Here is a 16,213-nt window from a genome sequence, read left to right on the forward strand (position 1 = left end):
TTTTTTTTTTGGATGAATAATAATTTAAATTACTGAAGAACAAGAAAAACATACAGAGGAAAAAAAAAGGGGGAGGGGGGAAGGAAAGAAGCTGAGAGGTTCCAAGAACTAACAATCACCCTATTTCTTGGAGAGTCAGCAATAGGGGGTGGGGGAGAGACCGGAGTCTTAAAGAAACATCAAAACAGATGGCATTCCAAATCATATCTCTGGATCTAGATTTGGAGGTCCATCTCCTCAGATTACGCTCCCACCAAAGATGGTGCAAAGTGGCGGCAAAGACAAGTTTGCCCACAAGGTCGCAGATAGTGGAACCGGCATAGCTTCGCAGGATCCAATTCCAATCTCGAGCAAAACGATGAGAACGTCACGGTCTAGGCCAAATGGAGGCGGTGGCTAGGGACCAACACGAGCGGGAAATTGGGCAAGAAAAAAGAGGAAAGAAACAAAAGGAGGGGGGGGAGGGGAGAGAAAGGGGGGAGGAGGAAGGGCCAAAGAGGAGGGAGGGGAGGGAAAAAAAGGGGAAGGTAAGGAGGGAGGGGGAGGAGGGGGAAGGGGGAGGGGGAAGGAAGGGAGGAGAGGGGGAGGGAGGAAAAGGAGAGGGGGAGGGGGACCAAAACAGGAGATAAAGGTGAGAGGGGAGTGGTTGGGGAAGGGAAGACAGGGGGGAAGGAGAGTAAAGAACAGGAGGGGGCAGGGAAGGAGGGGAGGGGAAGAGAAGGATAGAAATGGGGAGGACGAGGAAGAAGGGAGCAAAGGAGGGATGGGGGAAGAGAGAGGAGGAGGGGAGAAGGAAGAAAGAAAGAGAAAAGGAACAGGGAGGCAATTCCAATGAGTAAGAGGCGGCCAACATGCCGGAGAGGAAAAGGAGAAGGAGAAAAGGAAAAGCGATGGGGGAGGAATGGGAAGACGGCCCTCAAAGAAAAGAAGAAAAGGAGGGGAGGGAGAGAGGGGAAGGGAGAAGAGCCACACAGAAAGATAGGAAGAGGAGGAAGAGGAAGGAGAGAAAGAGAGGAGCGCGAGTGGAGCTCCGGAAGATGAGCAGGGGAGAAGGGGAGGAGGCAACGGGGAGAGGGGAGGAGGTCAGGGAAAGAGGGATGAACGGGGGGGAGAGAGGCTGAGGGAAGAGACACGTGAGAAAAATGGAGGATAAGAAACAAGAGAGAGGGATCAAAAATGGAGAGGGAAGAAGGATGGAAGAGATGGAAGAGTGATTACGAGAAAGAGAGGCAGGAAATGAAGGTGGGGAGCTAGGATGGCATGGGAATAGGGGAGATGAGAAATGATGGGAGGAGAGGCGAGAAAGGACAAGCAAGGAGAAAAGGTAAGGGGAGAGGGGGAACGGGATACAATAAGAAGAAAAAACCAGCCGAGGAACCAAAGATGATAGAGAAATGAGGGGGAGATGAAGGTCTCAATCCAATGGAGAAGGGGAGGGGAAGCCCAATGATAGGAGTGATGAAGTCCCAGAATAGAGTGAACACAGGGAGACCTATTAGGGCAGGGGGAGTGGTGGATCTAAAACAGGATAATCTAAGACATGAAGAAATTGGAGAAAACGGGCAAGAAAGAGATGGTTAGGGAACCAAAGAGGGGATGACCAAAAGGAGGAAGATTTGGAGATGAATTATAAAGAGGGGAGAGCGAGATGGGAGAAAAGGAGAGAGAGGAAGGGGGGAGAGGAGAGGAAGGAAGATGGGGCAAGGGGAGGGGAGGAAGAAGGGATGGAGAAGAGCGAATGAAATCCAAGAGAAGAAGAAAGAAGAGGAGGGAGGCAGGGAGCGGAGGGGAGCAAAAGGGGAAGGAAGAAAAGGGAGGGAGAGAGAAGGGCAAGGAGGAGAAGGAGAGGGAGGGGGGGGGGGAGGGATGAGGGGAAAGAAGAGAGAAAAAGGAGACAATTCGTTAAGCTAGGGGGGAGATAAACAAAAGAAGGGAAGGAAGAAAGGCGAGCAAGGGAAGATGGAAGAAAGTGGAGGGAAGAAGCCAGGATGGATGGCGAAGGAAGCGGGAGATGAGAGGAAAGAAGAAAGAGAGGGAGCTTCGAGAAAGGGAAGGGAAGGAGAGGATGGAAGAGATATCGAAGAGGAAATAGAGGAAGACCCAGAGGAGAAGGGGAGGGAACTGGGGAAGGAAAGCAAGAGGAAGAGAAGGCAGGGAGGGGGGAGGAAGAGGGGGGGAAAGAGGAAGAAAAAAAAAGAAGAAGGGCAGGGAAAAGAGGGAGGTAAGAAGGGAGGAAGAGGGAGGAGGAGAGAAGGGAAGGGCGAAATGGGAGGGAGGCGGGAAGAAGACCAAGGGATAAAAGAAAAGAAAAGGAGGCAAAAAGGAGGAAGATAGCAAGGAAGAGGAACAAAGAGAAAAAGAGAGAAGAAAGAAGCAAGGGGGGACCAAAGGCAGAGAAAGAAAAAGAAGCACAAAAAGGGAAATAAGGAAGAGGAAAGGAGAAGGGAAAGAGGGGAAGAAGGAGAAAAAGACAAAGAGAGGAAGAAAGAAGGGGAGGAGGAAGAGGATAGATGAAGATGAAGAAAGGGGAAGAGGAAGAAAGATGGAAATGAGGGATATAGGAAAATAAAGGGAAAAGAGAAAGGAGAGGAAGGAAAGTAGGGAAGGGGGAAGATGGGAGTTAATGAACAGGGAACAACCAAGAGAGGCAGATGAATTGAGTGTTATCAGCGGAGGAGGAGGCCCCTAACACCAAAAAGAAAGAAAACAAAGGGAAGGAAAAGAGAAGGGGAGGGGGAAAGCTAGGGGGGGAACAGAAGAAAGGGAAGCAAAGAGGAGGGGAGTCACAAGGAGAAAAGGGGAGGAGAAAACAAGGGAGGAGAGATGGAGCGGGAAGGGAGGGGGGAAGGAAGGGGGGGGGGATTGGGGGGAAGGCAGGGAGGGATAGAGGAGGGCGAAAGTGGAGATAGTGGAAGTATGTTGGTGGGGGGGTTAGGAGTCGGAGAAGTTCGGGGTAGGGTGGGTATGGATGGTGAAAGAACAAAGAGGGTTGGGCTTTAAAAGAGGGTTTAAGTTATGACGGTTGGGAGGATACCCATATGAGAGGAAATGGGCCGGGGTAATAGAAAAAGGCCAAAGAAGGGATGGTTAGAAAGAAAGGAGGAAAGGGGTGGGGGGAGGAGGGAAAGATATACAAAGGGGGGAGAGATAAGGGAGAGTTTGGGGAAGGGTTGAGAGGGAGGTGGCGAAGAGGAGGTGAGAGGCTGGGGATGGAAACAAGGAGTAGAGAGGGGAAAGAAGGGAGGAAGCGAGAAGGGGACGGACAGGAGAGAGCGAGGAGCCACACAAGGAGGGCGAATGGTGGGAGGATCGAAAGCGGAGAGAGGAGAAGAGGGAGAGAGCGAGAGAAGAAGGAGGGACAGAGAGGGAATGAGGGAGGAGGAGAAGACTATTTCTCCTCCTAGCTGAAGGGGAAAAAGGCGCCGGGGAGGATCACATAGAAGGGATGGAGATGATTCCAGCGATGATCGTGGGGATGCGAAGGGGCAAATAACCTCAAAAGAGGAGGAGAAGGCGGGGACTAGCAGAGGCGAAGGAGAAGAAGCACGATCAAGAACCACGAAGAAGGGGAGAAGGAGCTGAAGGAGGCAGGGAACTCAGGGGCGGGAAAGAACGATGGGGTAGTGCATTATGAGTATCAGGCCAAAAGCAAGACACGAGAGAGCACCACGCGGGGACCCGGTCGAGACAATGACTTGGTTTAAGTGAGTACCCAAATCATCGCAAGGAAATACGGGGAGGCGGGGGCTGGATGATGGAACTAATACAAAGTCTAGCAAGGAGAGCCGAGCACGGAGGTCTTAGTGGAATGAAGAGGACGAGGGAGCCAATGGACAAGCATCACTCCGAATCTAGGGGAGGCAGGCGGGTTGATCCAAGGGGGAGGGAGTTGAGATGACTGAGAAGGGGCATAGAAGGAGTCCAGGCTTAATGAAAATTGGCGCTTTCCAACATACCAGGGGAGCCATCAATGGCCTTGGATTGGCGGGGAAGGGGAAGAGAAATTGAAAGAAGATGCCATCCTGATAAGAACATATCCATGGAGCCAAGGACTTCATTGTTTAGAGAGAGAAGCTTTGATAATGCCGAGGGGAGGGCAGGGACCAAGAAATTGTCCCAAGACAGCATTCTTCCAGTGGTGAATCTCAGGCGCAGTTGCAGAGGTGGGGCAATGAACCAGGGGGATGGGAGGGAAGTAGGAGAGGTTTTTGCTAGAAGGAGCCGGTTGATGGAAAAGGGTGCTCCAGGCATGAGGGAGAGGGGTAGGGTTGACAGAGGAGGGGTTCACAGGTGAAGACGAGACTGGCGGGGGTGGTGGTGGTGGTGGTGTCGATGGTGGCGGAGATAGCAGGGGGGAGGATGAATGGAAAGAAGAAGCGAGGGGTTTGGAACAGGCGATGGAGGTTAATGGGGGAGACGGAGAAGGGAGGAAGGGAGGGTCGAGGATTTAGTGATATCGGAGGAAGCAAAGGTGGCGGAGGCGGGGGCGGAGGCTATGGTTGTGGCGATGGTAACGGTGGAGGTGGCGGTGGAGGAGTGGACGGCGACGGTAGTGGGAGGGAGGGGGAGCAGCGGAGGAGGGTTTGTCATGATGAAGTTCTATTGTTTAGTGGGTTTCAACCAAAGTTCATATTATTCAAATAATTTTAGGAGAACACAACAATTGAGTTACCTTGTTGGTTATGTTTTGCTATCTTCATAATTTTATACATTAAGATACCGTGGTTGTTTTCTATATTTTCTATTAAACTGAGTACAAAAGAAATTAATCATAAAAAATGCAAGGATTCTAATTCTAAGATGAGTAGAAGAAACGGTAGTTGCTGAATTTTCAAGTCTCAACCCTAAATGTCATGGATAAAACAGTTAAGATGTAAACTGGCATTCAAATTTAGTACCCACTCCGTGCTAGTATTCATTTAGGAGAATCTGTGTTGAAAAGTAACTATCTGGAAGGTAGCCGAGGGTACCCGAGTCTGTATGAAAACTAATAGGATGCTATTCATGTCTTTCTGAATATAATCCGATGCAGACATGTTAATGCCATTATCCAGTCTGAATAGGTTCCATCAGCATCCCTAGAAGAAAGTATTATGTGGAAAGAGCAGCAATGAGCCCCCCCTATCAAGCAAGGGAGTACTTCTTTTCCACGAGCACCCATTTCTGTTTGACTGTGGCGAAGTCTGCCCAGCTTTGGCCTTGTTTTGTGGTTCCCCTCCCGCTGTCTGGCCGAAGTTGGTGATGGCACTTATGTTGCCTTTAGTGACTGAAGCAGTTGGAAGATTGTTGGAATTCGAGCAAAATGTGGAAATAAATAGTAAAGAAATTTTAGGCCAAAAGAGGTTTTATGGTTCGGGAAGGTCAATAACTTAATTATTAGGAAGTCAAATCATGTGAACCCTGAACATTGAAATACACAATGCACCTTGTAGGGAAATGACTTAGGGTGGCAGACTTCTTATTTATTGGACACTTAATTGTTAGTATCCTGAAGGTTGTTTTGTGGTATCTGGAAGTCAAGAGATCCACCCTCCTGTCTTCACTTTGCACGAAAAAATGGCGTTCCATGCTCCCCTCCCCCTGGGGGTGCCTTTCCTTACTGTAACACATCCCTTTCATGGTGCAAGTGGTGCAGGACCATTTTATTTACAACCGCCAACCCAAAAAAAAAAAAAAAAAAGAGCGTCCATTGACTTATTTGAATGAATTATATATACCACTACACATCACTTCTATTGATCTCCATGATGTTACAGTTGATTATGTCAGAGCTTGTTTTGACAAATCTATTGTCTTTCATAATATAATTCTTACTTTCTAAGTAGAAATTAAATATGCTTTTTGTATAGTTTCTCATTTTTCTAATTACCATTAATTTTTGTTACTTTCAGTTCTACTGTGCCAATGACAATGAATACAATGATTTGGCAACTATCTTTTTCAACACTCAGGTTCTTACTAATAGAGCTGACCTTCAGTCTTCTATTCTTGGTGTTAAAAGCTTACTGTTGCCTTAATTCTAAAGTTAAATTTTTGTTTCAGGATAATGCCATACGCAATTTATTTAGTGCTAACACATATCATGAGTATAGTGCTCAAGGCCTTGTTACCTTTTTGGTATAGTACCTCTCAACTCTATTCACTTGGCAGTTTCATTTGCAAGCAACTAATGGCTTTCAGATTAATCTCTTTTATTAATTAGAGAAACCACTCTATTATCATTCCTTCATTCCACAGGAGCTCCAAATCCAAAGCTAATATATGACTTGTTTCTCCTTCGTTTTCCATAGGGATTTGATTTTTTTTTTTCCCAGCTAGCTCTGCATGGGAAAAATAATAATATTGGCTTGTTCAAGCATGATGAAATTCTCTATTTCAAAATCCCCTAATTCTGACAAATAATGTGTAGTCCATGTAAAAGCTTCTGAAAAATGCTAGGATTGGAAAGAAGAGAAAGGGCATACAAAGAAGGCTATTGTGGGGCTTGAGATGCTAAGCCTTGGAAGGGAGAGAAAGTACAGACCCTAGAGTGCATTTTCCATCCAAGTGGGATGGGAAATTGAACCTGCACAATTTCTAATGGCAATATTTCCTTGTAAAATGTTACCTAACATGTTCACATCTCACATGATGAACAAGATGTTGTCAATTCCCCAAGATATTAAACATTATCCTGCTGCTTTTCTTCTTCCAAGCATCAGTGCTCAATGGGTTAGCTAAGGGAATATTTCTCTAACATCCTGTTCAATTTGTACTTAATGAATGTGGCTTATCTGTGCAAAGTGAAAAAGGTTGGTTAGTATCCCTAACCAAGTATGCCTGTTCACTTTAATCTTTACTATTACAATTGATTAATTTAATATTTCTGTTGAAGTATATACACTTGGGCTATTTTCTGTTCACGACACTATTCACGTGAACAGTAAAATCTGTGTTACTTTTCACGTGAACAGTATATGCTAGTGATGCTACTCTACTTTCTATTTCTAATGTTGGAGTCTTGCTACATAAGTTTTGGAGTTTTTAGAAAGCATAGTTTCTATTTTGGTGGTAGTTTCTATTTTCAGAAATTTCTATTTTAGGAGCTAGGAAGTTACTAAAGTTGTAATTTTTTGTTTCCTTTTTCTAGAGGACAATTACTTGTCTCTCAAGTTGTATTAGATTCATTAGAAGCTATAAATAAAAGGGCTCTGTGATTCTAGATTCTTAAGCAAGAATCACAAGCCTCTTCTACTGGTTCTTCATCTCTCTTCTCTTCTTCTTCTTCTTTTCTCTTTTCTTTGTTCTAGTTCAGCTGTTGTTTTGATTATTTAATGCTTGTTTTCTAACAATTTCCAAAGTTCTAAAGAATTGGTTATATCATATATGCATAATGTTTCGTAACTATTTCTTTTGGGTGAATAAAAATATATTATAAACACTTGAAGGGAAAGAACTACAAGGTGGGAGAGAGGGGGGGGCAACTTGGCTTCTAGAGCCTAGAAGAAGCCAATAAAGTATAATTTAGAGTGTAGGTAACAACAATGTGCTTGTTCCTTGGGGAATCTACGTGCTTGTTCCTTGGGGAATCTGCTAAGGATTTGCAGGGGAAGAGAGTAATCTAGAACTAACATCATTGCAAGATGGCCTTCGAGTATGCCTTTTGGTCTAGATTTGGAGGTCAACTTGCGCAAGTTGCACTTAGTCCATATTTACGAAATATAAGCACTAAGTACCAACAAAATCTGCCAGGGAGGGGCCTTTGAAGATGGAGGCTATCTAATGGTACTTAGTCTCAAATGGGTGGGGACATTTGGAAGTCAGCTAGATAGAGGCAAGGCTCTCAGCATGATGTGTTTAGTGAATGGGCAATCAAAGAGGAGAGGGAGATATCTTCAAAGGAAGGGCAAAATATACAGGTGGGGGAGGTAGGGATCAAGTGACTAATGAGGAGGGATTGGCTGTGGAGGCAGAGGGAGAGAGTTCTCCATGATGTGAGGGATGGCGAGGGATGTGTAAAGTGAACCAAACAAGATTGCACCTAGGGATAGGAGGAGAAAGGGGGAGGATGAGGTTCCAAGCGGAGGTAGTGGTGAAGACACCATTCTTGGAAGAAGGACAGAGGACCTGGTCACAGGAGGGATCAAGGTTAGGAAGAAGAGGAGAGTGATAAGAACTTGTGAATCAAACATGAAAACTAATATTATTTCAATATTGGAATAATGAAGAACAATCACAAATGAAATATAAATTGGTTTTGATGGTGTCAATCACCCCTTGCCTAAACACTTGCATAAAATATTTTATACCTTTCCCTCACACTTTCCCCTCTATTTATCATCCCCCAATCATCACCCTCTCTCTCACTCCTCCGCATGGTGTAATCTTGTGATTCCAGGGCCCTAATAGAAGAAAGGGCCAAATAAAATTCAGCCAATAGGGGAAGAGGGAAGGTGAAGACCAGGAGCTTGAGAGGATGAAAAAAAAGAGGGGAGTTTTTGGGGATGCTAGAGGAGTAGACCACCTAAACGCCCACAACATGGAAGCGGGTGTCAAGGGTCAAGCTGAAAGGAAATTTTAGATCCGTCAGCATTAGAAAGGGACAAGGCAGAAGAGTTAGGGGTGAAGAGTCAAGATATTCCTCTAGATTTAGGTGGAAGATGAGAAGGGGGGGGGGTTGGAAGGGGGTTCCCTGCTTGAGAAGATAGGAGTAAATCCAATTTATTGAAACAAAATTCACTTTAGAGATTTTCTAGATGAGGTTGAGAAGGATGGCAATATTATTATCCTTGATGTGCCAAATGCCAAGGCATCCTTCAAATTTAGGCTTGTAGATTTTGGACTGAGGGAGTGAAGGAATTTGGAATATTCCTGGCTCTTCCAGAGAAAATTATAGAAGAGAGATTTCATGGCATGGATGGTAGATTTAGGAAGGGCAAAAACTCCACACCAATAGATGTAGGAGGATTGGAGGACTAACTTTATGAGACCAATTTGCTTGTGTAATAGAGGAGCTTGCCTTTCCAAAGGTGGACCCTCTTGCAAGTAAGGTTGAGCATGGGGGTGCCCTGATGACCTATAAGAGGAGAAAGGAGGAGGGGAAGGCCGAGATATTTGATTAGGAGAGATCCATGGGAGATTTTCTGATGTTAAGAATTGAGGCAGTGAGGGGGTTAAAAACCCCAGAGATAAAGAGCCTATATTTTAGAAGGTTAGCTTGAAGTTCGAGATAGACTCAAAGAGGTGGAGGGAGGATATAATGGAAGTGAGGGAGGAGGGTCCACCTTGCAGAAAATCATGAGATCATTTGCAAAGGCAAGACATATGAGGTTGGACGCCTTACATTTAGGAAGTGGAGAGATCAAGTGATGGTTTGTCTTGGACTAGATATTTCAAGAGAGGATTTTCAAGGCCAAGGAGAGGAGGTAAGGGGAGAGAGGGCATCCTTGTCTAATTCCAACTTTGGAGTAGAAGAAGCCAGCAAGGTAACCATTGACTAGCTCGGAGGAGGAGGGGGAGGAGATGCATTTTAGGATCCGATGAGAGAGTATGGGGGGATGCATTTGATTAAGTACGTTCACCAAGAAATCCCAGTGAAGTGTGTCAAAGGCATTGTGGATGTCAATTGTGAGGAGAGAGTAGGATATCTATTCTTATGGTCAAATCCTTTAATAATTTTAGAGCAGAGGAGGATGTTGTCAGTGATAATATGACCAGAGATGAAGGCCGATTGGTTTGGACTAACACGTAGAGGGATGATAGATTTAATGCAGTTGGCCAGGATTTTGGAGATGAAGTTGTTGAGGAGATTGGAAATCAGACAGAGAAGATGCTCCCAGAGATTCTTGGATGAGGCTTACAAAGGTTTGATTGATATGGGGAAATCCTATTGGGATTGAGAAAAAAAACTTATGATAGCTTCAATTAGATCGGTTTCCACAATGCCCTTGACCGTTGTAGAGTCGGTAGAACCTCATACTGAACCCATCAGGACCAGGGCTCGATTGAATTTGTGAGCATGGGTGGCGGCAAGAAATCCCTCCAGTAGAGGTGATGGCTTGGAGGGAGTCCTAAAAGGATGATGGGACGAAGTTATTGGTGAGGAGGAGGGAAGATTGGGGGGGGGGGCAAAGGGGAGAAGAATTCTGAGATGGCTTCCTCTTTGATGCTAGAAATAGAGGCGGAACCCTTAGGGCAAAGTGAGTGGAAGGTACTTTATGTTTTCTCATTGGGGTTTGTATGTGGTCCTTTTGTTTGATCAAGAGAGGAGGGTTCTTTGTCTCTTTACATTTCTTAACATGGAATTTTGGCTTCATTCTGCTGGTGATTTGCTAATGTTTGTCTTATAATTAGTTGCTTGACCATTTCTGTACTCCTCACTTTGTGTTTGCCTTTCTTGGTTTCAGGTTTTGTTTTATGCCTTAGCAGTGGTGACATTTGGTACTGCTGTTCCTGCTGGTCAATTTGTTCCTGGAATAATGATAGGATCAACATACGGACGGCTTGTTGGCATGTTTGTGGTTAACTTTTACAGGAAGCTCAAGATCGAGGAGGGAACGTAGGTCTTTCTTTCTCTTTGGTTCCTACATGGTTCATGGGACTTTTATCATCCTGAATACCAGAGTTATGGAAATTATCTTGTCAAAGTCTTATGATGGATTATAAATCACTGACTTTGCTTGGGCCGAGTTTTGTGTAGGTAGTCTCAGAGGAACCGTGAAGATTGTATACCAGATTTATTAAACCTTATGCTGATTGCCTGAAAATCAAATATGTATTGATGTGACGGAAATTCAGTGACTTGTTGATGTCATAAGTGTCAACTGTCAACAACTGTAATTATAAATGGAAGGCAGTTTTTTGTTTTGGAGGGATGAGTTGGGGGGGCAGGAATTTTTCCTGTGCATGTGGACATTAACTGCCTTAACCTCATGGCTGAAAAAAAGTGGCATAGTTCTTCACCTTGCATGTTGTTTTCCTTTTCAGTTATTTTCTTTTTGACTGTAGAACCTTCCCCCATATTGACATATATTGCTTTTTCCATCCATGAATGAATAAATAAAAATGCATGCTTTCTTTTCCATTTGTTTAGCCATTTAACTTTTCAACTCCCCTCATTTCCTTTGAATATTTTTATCCTTGTCCTTGGATCCATTCTTTTGACTCTGTGGAGGAAGTCTTTATTCTCCTAAATCCTGATTGTTTTAGACCAGGTAAAGCAAGAGTCCTGTCATTAGGGTTTTACTAAGAGGGATCTGTAAAAGATGCAGAAGGGTTTAGTGTTCTAGAGGTTTATTTGCTAGGAACAGTCATTTCTCACCGTATGCTTCTATCTTCATTGTGGAAATTTAAGTTGGTAGTTAATTTGTATTCCTCCAACGCTCATCAATAGGAAATGCTTATATTTTTAATAGAGTTAGTTAATTTTATTTCTGTTGGGGCTCCAACTCTTGCATTTATGTGCCATTTTCAGATGAAAACAAGTTTTGAAATCCAATTGATTGGTTGATCCCCTTTGCTTTATCCCCCTAGCTCCCCATGCAAGCTCTGCACAGAAGTTATTGGTGTTGCTGTCTTCAAGATATATTATATATTTCTCTAAAGTCTCATTTCCTGTTCAGGTATGCTTTGCTTGGTGCTGCTGCTTTTCTTGGAGGTTCAATGCGAATGACAGTATCCCTTTGTGTCATTATGGTTGAGATCACCAATGATTTGAAGCTTCTACCTCTTATAATGCTTGTGCTTTTGATATCAAAGGTAGTTCTTTACTTTTAAATCATAGTTCAAGGTTTTTGCAAAATATCGTGAAATATTTTGGTTTTGATAGATGTTGAAACCCTTGAAAGGTATGCAAAGAATGTAAAGTTTTAGTCAATACTTAGCTGTTTCAATGAAAATTCTACAGAATGTAGAGTCCTGGTACTGTTTCTGCAGAAAGAATAAAACTACAATAACATAGTATAGCACAAACTAAATGGGTTGGCTACATAGATCCTCACTCTTGAATCAGTTCTATTCGAAGTCATACAAAATCCTAATCCATTCGTGTCTCTCCTCATTACTTCTCCAAAGATTATTGTTGATAATTCTGCTGCCTTGGTGTTCATGTTATTGAGTTTCTAGTTTTAGAGATGGTGACTTGGTTCACAAGTTTGGAGAATTGAGTTACACACTTTTCCTTTCTTGGAGAAGGTTCCTTGGTGATCGAGGCTTAGGAGAATTAGAAAGTACGGTTTCTATTTTCGACATAGTTTTTATTTTCAAGTTTCTTTCTAATTTCATGTACTTTCCCTTTTGGTTATTTCTATTTTGGTCAGATTCATGAGTCCGTTAGATGTACTTTTTTTTAATTTCCCTTTTTAGAAAGCAAGATGGCTTGCTTCTCATGTTGTAATCTAGACTATTGAGATCTATAAATAAGAGGCTGTAATTCTAGGAGTTCTAAGCTAGAATCGCAACCCATTGTTGTTGATTCTTCATCTTCTTCTTCTTCTTCGATTTCTTCTTCATTCTCTTTCAAGTTCAGCTATTGTTTTGGCTGATTAAAGCTTATTTCTTAACATGGTATCAGAGTAGGTTTAATCAACATTTGTTTCTCTTTGTGATTGCCAGTTTGAGAGTCATTTAGGTTTCCAGTTTGAATAACGGAACCCTAGTTCAATGAAGATGATAAATTATTCATTGAACTAAGGGTTCCCATGAAGGTGAAAAAAATTGTGGGATGTTTTGGTGCTGATCTTTTCCATTGAGATATGTGATTTGTGTGATCTGTGCTAGCTGATAAGCATGGTAATCTCAAAGTTTTGGTGCAAAGTTCGTCTACAGATTTTGATTGATTGCCTGTTTATTGCCAATGGTGCTGCTGGTTGCTAGGTTTCGGTGTTTTCTGGTTGTGAGTTTCTTGAGTTTTCTTTGAAACTGTATTCAGATCACGAGTTCAAGATCCTTTTTTTTTTTTTTTGCCATCTGAGAGTTTCAAGCTGTGATCTTTGCAAAGTAGGCTTAATACCTTGATTCTGGTTCCTACTGCATTGGAGAAATTATATTTTTGCTGAGGAGGTGATGGTTCAAAATCTAGTTGCAGTGGACAATCATCGTTGTTCAAAGTTGACATCTTCAAGAGGGGGGAAAAAGACCATCGGAGAGAAATTGCAGGTGTCCTCGTCTTCAATTTTTCAGGTTTGAGGAAGAAGATAAGTCGATTGGTTATTGATTAAATTGCAGGTGTCCTCGTCTTCGATTTTTCAGGTTTGAGGAAGAAGATAAGTCGATTGGTTATTGATTTAGTTGGTTGAGTTTTCGGTTCAACTTCTGGTTCGGGTTTTAGTTCATTGTTTGGTTCAGTTCTTGGTTCAATTGTAGTTTAGTTTTGTTTTCAATTTTGGGTTCAGATTTGGATCAGTTTTGGGTTCAATACCTGGTTCATTTTCTAATTTTGTTTTCTGTTCTGTTCCTGATTCAGTTTCTAGTTATGTTTTTCGGATTCTGTTCCTGATTTGAATTTTTTATTCTGATTTCTCATCCAGTTTCCTGATTCCTAGACTTACCTTATTTTGTATTTCCATAATTGAAGTGTTTCCTCAAACTTAGGCTTCCAAGTTCACTGTTTGGCTTTTGTTTGTGTTACCTTTTGGAAATTTCTCTAATTACATTTATATCCCGTTTCAGTTTTAGGATATTTACAGATTTGCCATTCTTTGCCTTTATTTAGCAATAACCCCTTGAAAAATTCCAGTTTATTACAATGTATCTTAATCTACCATGAGGAGAATTTGGAAATTGTTTCTTGGATTTAGACTTGCTGGAAAAATGAAGACTATATCTACCATAAAGGGCACATTGGAAATTCTTGCTAGGGATCTTTGTTTATTGGAAACTGGTTGTCATTAATTGTCCACATCTAATGCTACACATGAGGGGGAGTTTAGATTCTCTTTATATATCTATTCAAGATGTGTTGAAGAGTATTATTGGGGAAAAACTTTATCCTCCTAAGATGGTATTCTACAACAACATCCATAGTACTTTTACCTACCTACTTACCTACTTGTGGTCCATAGTAATCTATATTATCTTTTATCTACCTATTTGATCCGTAGTAACCTATATTACCTTTTACCTACCTACTTACCTACTTGGTCCGTAGTAACCTATACTACTTTTTACTTGCCTACTTACCTATTTGGTGTGTAGGAACTTATACTACCTTTTACTACCTACTTGCTCTGTAGTAACCTACACTGCCTTTTACTGACCTATTTAGTCCACAATAACTAATATTGCCTTTTACCTACCTATACCTTTGCCTACTACTTTGGCTTCTTGCAAGAGGTTATGTGTAGACATTAAAGCTACAAACTTTTATCTGTTACTGTGGAGATTCCTCCTTACTACTGACAATACTTGGATAATGCCTTTGATGCTGCTATACTTGTGGATTTTGTTCATCATCAATATCACCAATTATTCTCAATATTAGATGGTTCGTTCAACATGAAGAATTAAAGTATTTTTTTAAGTTGATTATCTCTTGGGTGAAATAATCTTACTGTTTATTGGCATTTTCTATTGCTACACGGTTCAAGACTGTGCTACCTTTCAACTTTATTATTATTGTTCAAGCTAGAGTTTTCTTTGTGTATACTCCAGCTTGAGGGGGAGTGTTGAGGATTCTGTTGCCTTGGTGCTCAAGTTATTGAGTTTCTAGTCTTAGAGATGGTTACTTGGTTCACAAGTTTTGTTGAATTGAGTTACATACTTTCCTTCATTGGAAAAGGTTCCTTGGTGATCAAGGTTTAGGAGAATTAGAAAGCACTGTTTCTATTTTCAAGTTTCTTTCTAATTTCATGTATTTTCCCTTTTAGTTCTTTCTGTTTTGGACAGATTCATGAGTCCATTAGATGTACTTTTTGTTTCCTTTTTTAGAGGGCAAGATGGCTTACTTCTCAAGTTGTATTCTATACTATTGAGATCTATAAATCGTCCATTGTTGCCGATTCTTCATCTTCTTCTTTGATTTTTTCTTCATTCTCTTTCAAGTTCAGTTATTGTTTTGGCTAATTAAAGCTTTTTTTTCCTAACAATTATCTTAGTGCTGCTGCTGGCTCTTTTATCAACTCAAATGACACATTTCCTTAATATAATAGCCCTTGTTCCGAATGAATTCATATTGTTCGCTGGATTTGATGGAAAGGTTTTGGGAAACTTGGTTTTTTTGTGATCATTGGCCAAGTCACTCCCATACAAGCTTGGAACAAGTATTGATGTTTTTCCGAAACACTTCCTACATTGTTAAATGGTTCTTAACCATGTATAATGTTTGATAATTATGAAATGGTTTATCAGTTTATCTTGGTTCATTCTTAATGCTTATTTTTAGAAAAATTTTTGGGATGAATACTCTTAATGTATATTTTTACTAGTTAATTAACTTGATGTGTGTTCTGGTACTAAAATTGTGTGGAATAGGCCAATATAAGGTAATGCTTACAGCAAATTACAATGTATATTACGAACATAAGATTTGAAGTCAAACTTCCACTGTGGCCATTCTCTTACTTTTTTAAAAAACTGAGGGTTCCACTATGATTGATAGGCCTAAGCTAAAGTATCCTACCATTTCATAACCGAAATTGGCCAGTTGGCTTTGAAACTGATTCAGCTCGTTATTCTTTCCAGTCTCAGGAGATCTTGGATTGATTACCAAAAAAGAAGATCTTGGATTGCACGTCTAAGAGTTATGCACCCATTGGTGGAATGCCTGATTTGTAGGTGGTACTTGACAGTATTAGTGAAGGTATTATTGATGTAGGAGAAACCCTAGAAACTAGGGGACCTACAAAGTGGGCTACTAGACTCTTAGAATTAAACACCTATTCTTGACAGATAGTAAAGAAAGGAATTTGCAACACTTGAAATCTGATTAGTTATGCATGTAAGACAGCTAAAGTAGAGAAATAAACACAATAAGTCTTACTGGTAAGCACAACTAAACAAGAATCAATAGGGAAACAAGGGGATGGGGATCTTGGCACCATAACACTAAATTGAATGCAAGGGTATTAAGAAACTTAAAGAAAAATAGAGCTGTCCTAGTCAATATTAGACTTCTAACAAGGAATTCAACAACTAACAATGTAAGGGAGTCTTGGGAAGTTTTTGTTTTAAACAAAACTACTGCCAAAGAATAAATGAGAAATATTTTGGGAGAGAAAATATTACCTGCTGATCCTGG

The 16,213-nt window shown here is 41.7% G+C and overlaps 1 protein-coding gene across 2 annotated transcripts in view; it reads left to right on the top strand.

Annotated features, from left to right (window-relative positions):
• The window catches only part of LOC149028529 (chloride channel protein CLC-d-like), a 52,018-nt gene that overhangs the window by 18,548 nt on the left and 17,257 nt on the right, over positions 1–16,213 (top strand). For both annotated transcript variants that reach the window (XM_089137411.1, XM_089137418.1), the window contains 4 exons: positions 5,892–5,951; positions 6,043–6,117; positions 10,386–10,537; positions 11,601–11,736. In XM_089137411.1, coding sequence (XP_088993537.1) covers positions 5,892–5,951; positions 6,043–6,117; positions 10,386–10,537; positions 11,601–11,736 — 423 coding nt within the window. The remainder of the gene's footprint in view (positions 1–5,891; positions 5,952–6,042; positions 6,118–10,385; positions 10,538–11,600; positions 11,737–16,213) is intronic.

Source organism: Hakea prostrata, chromosome 1 (assembly GCF_041222555.1).
Source record: "Hakea prostrata isolate BN-2017 chromosome 1, UWA_Hpros_2, whole genome shotgun sequence".
Lineage (NCBI taxonomy): Eukaryota > Viridiplantae > Streptophyta > Magnoliopsida > Proteales > Proteaceae > Hakea > Hakea prostrata.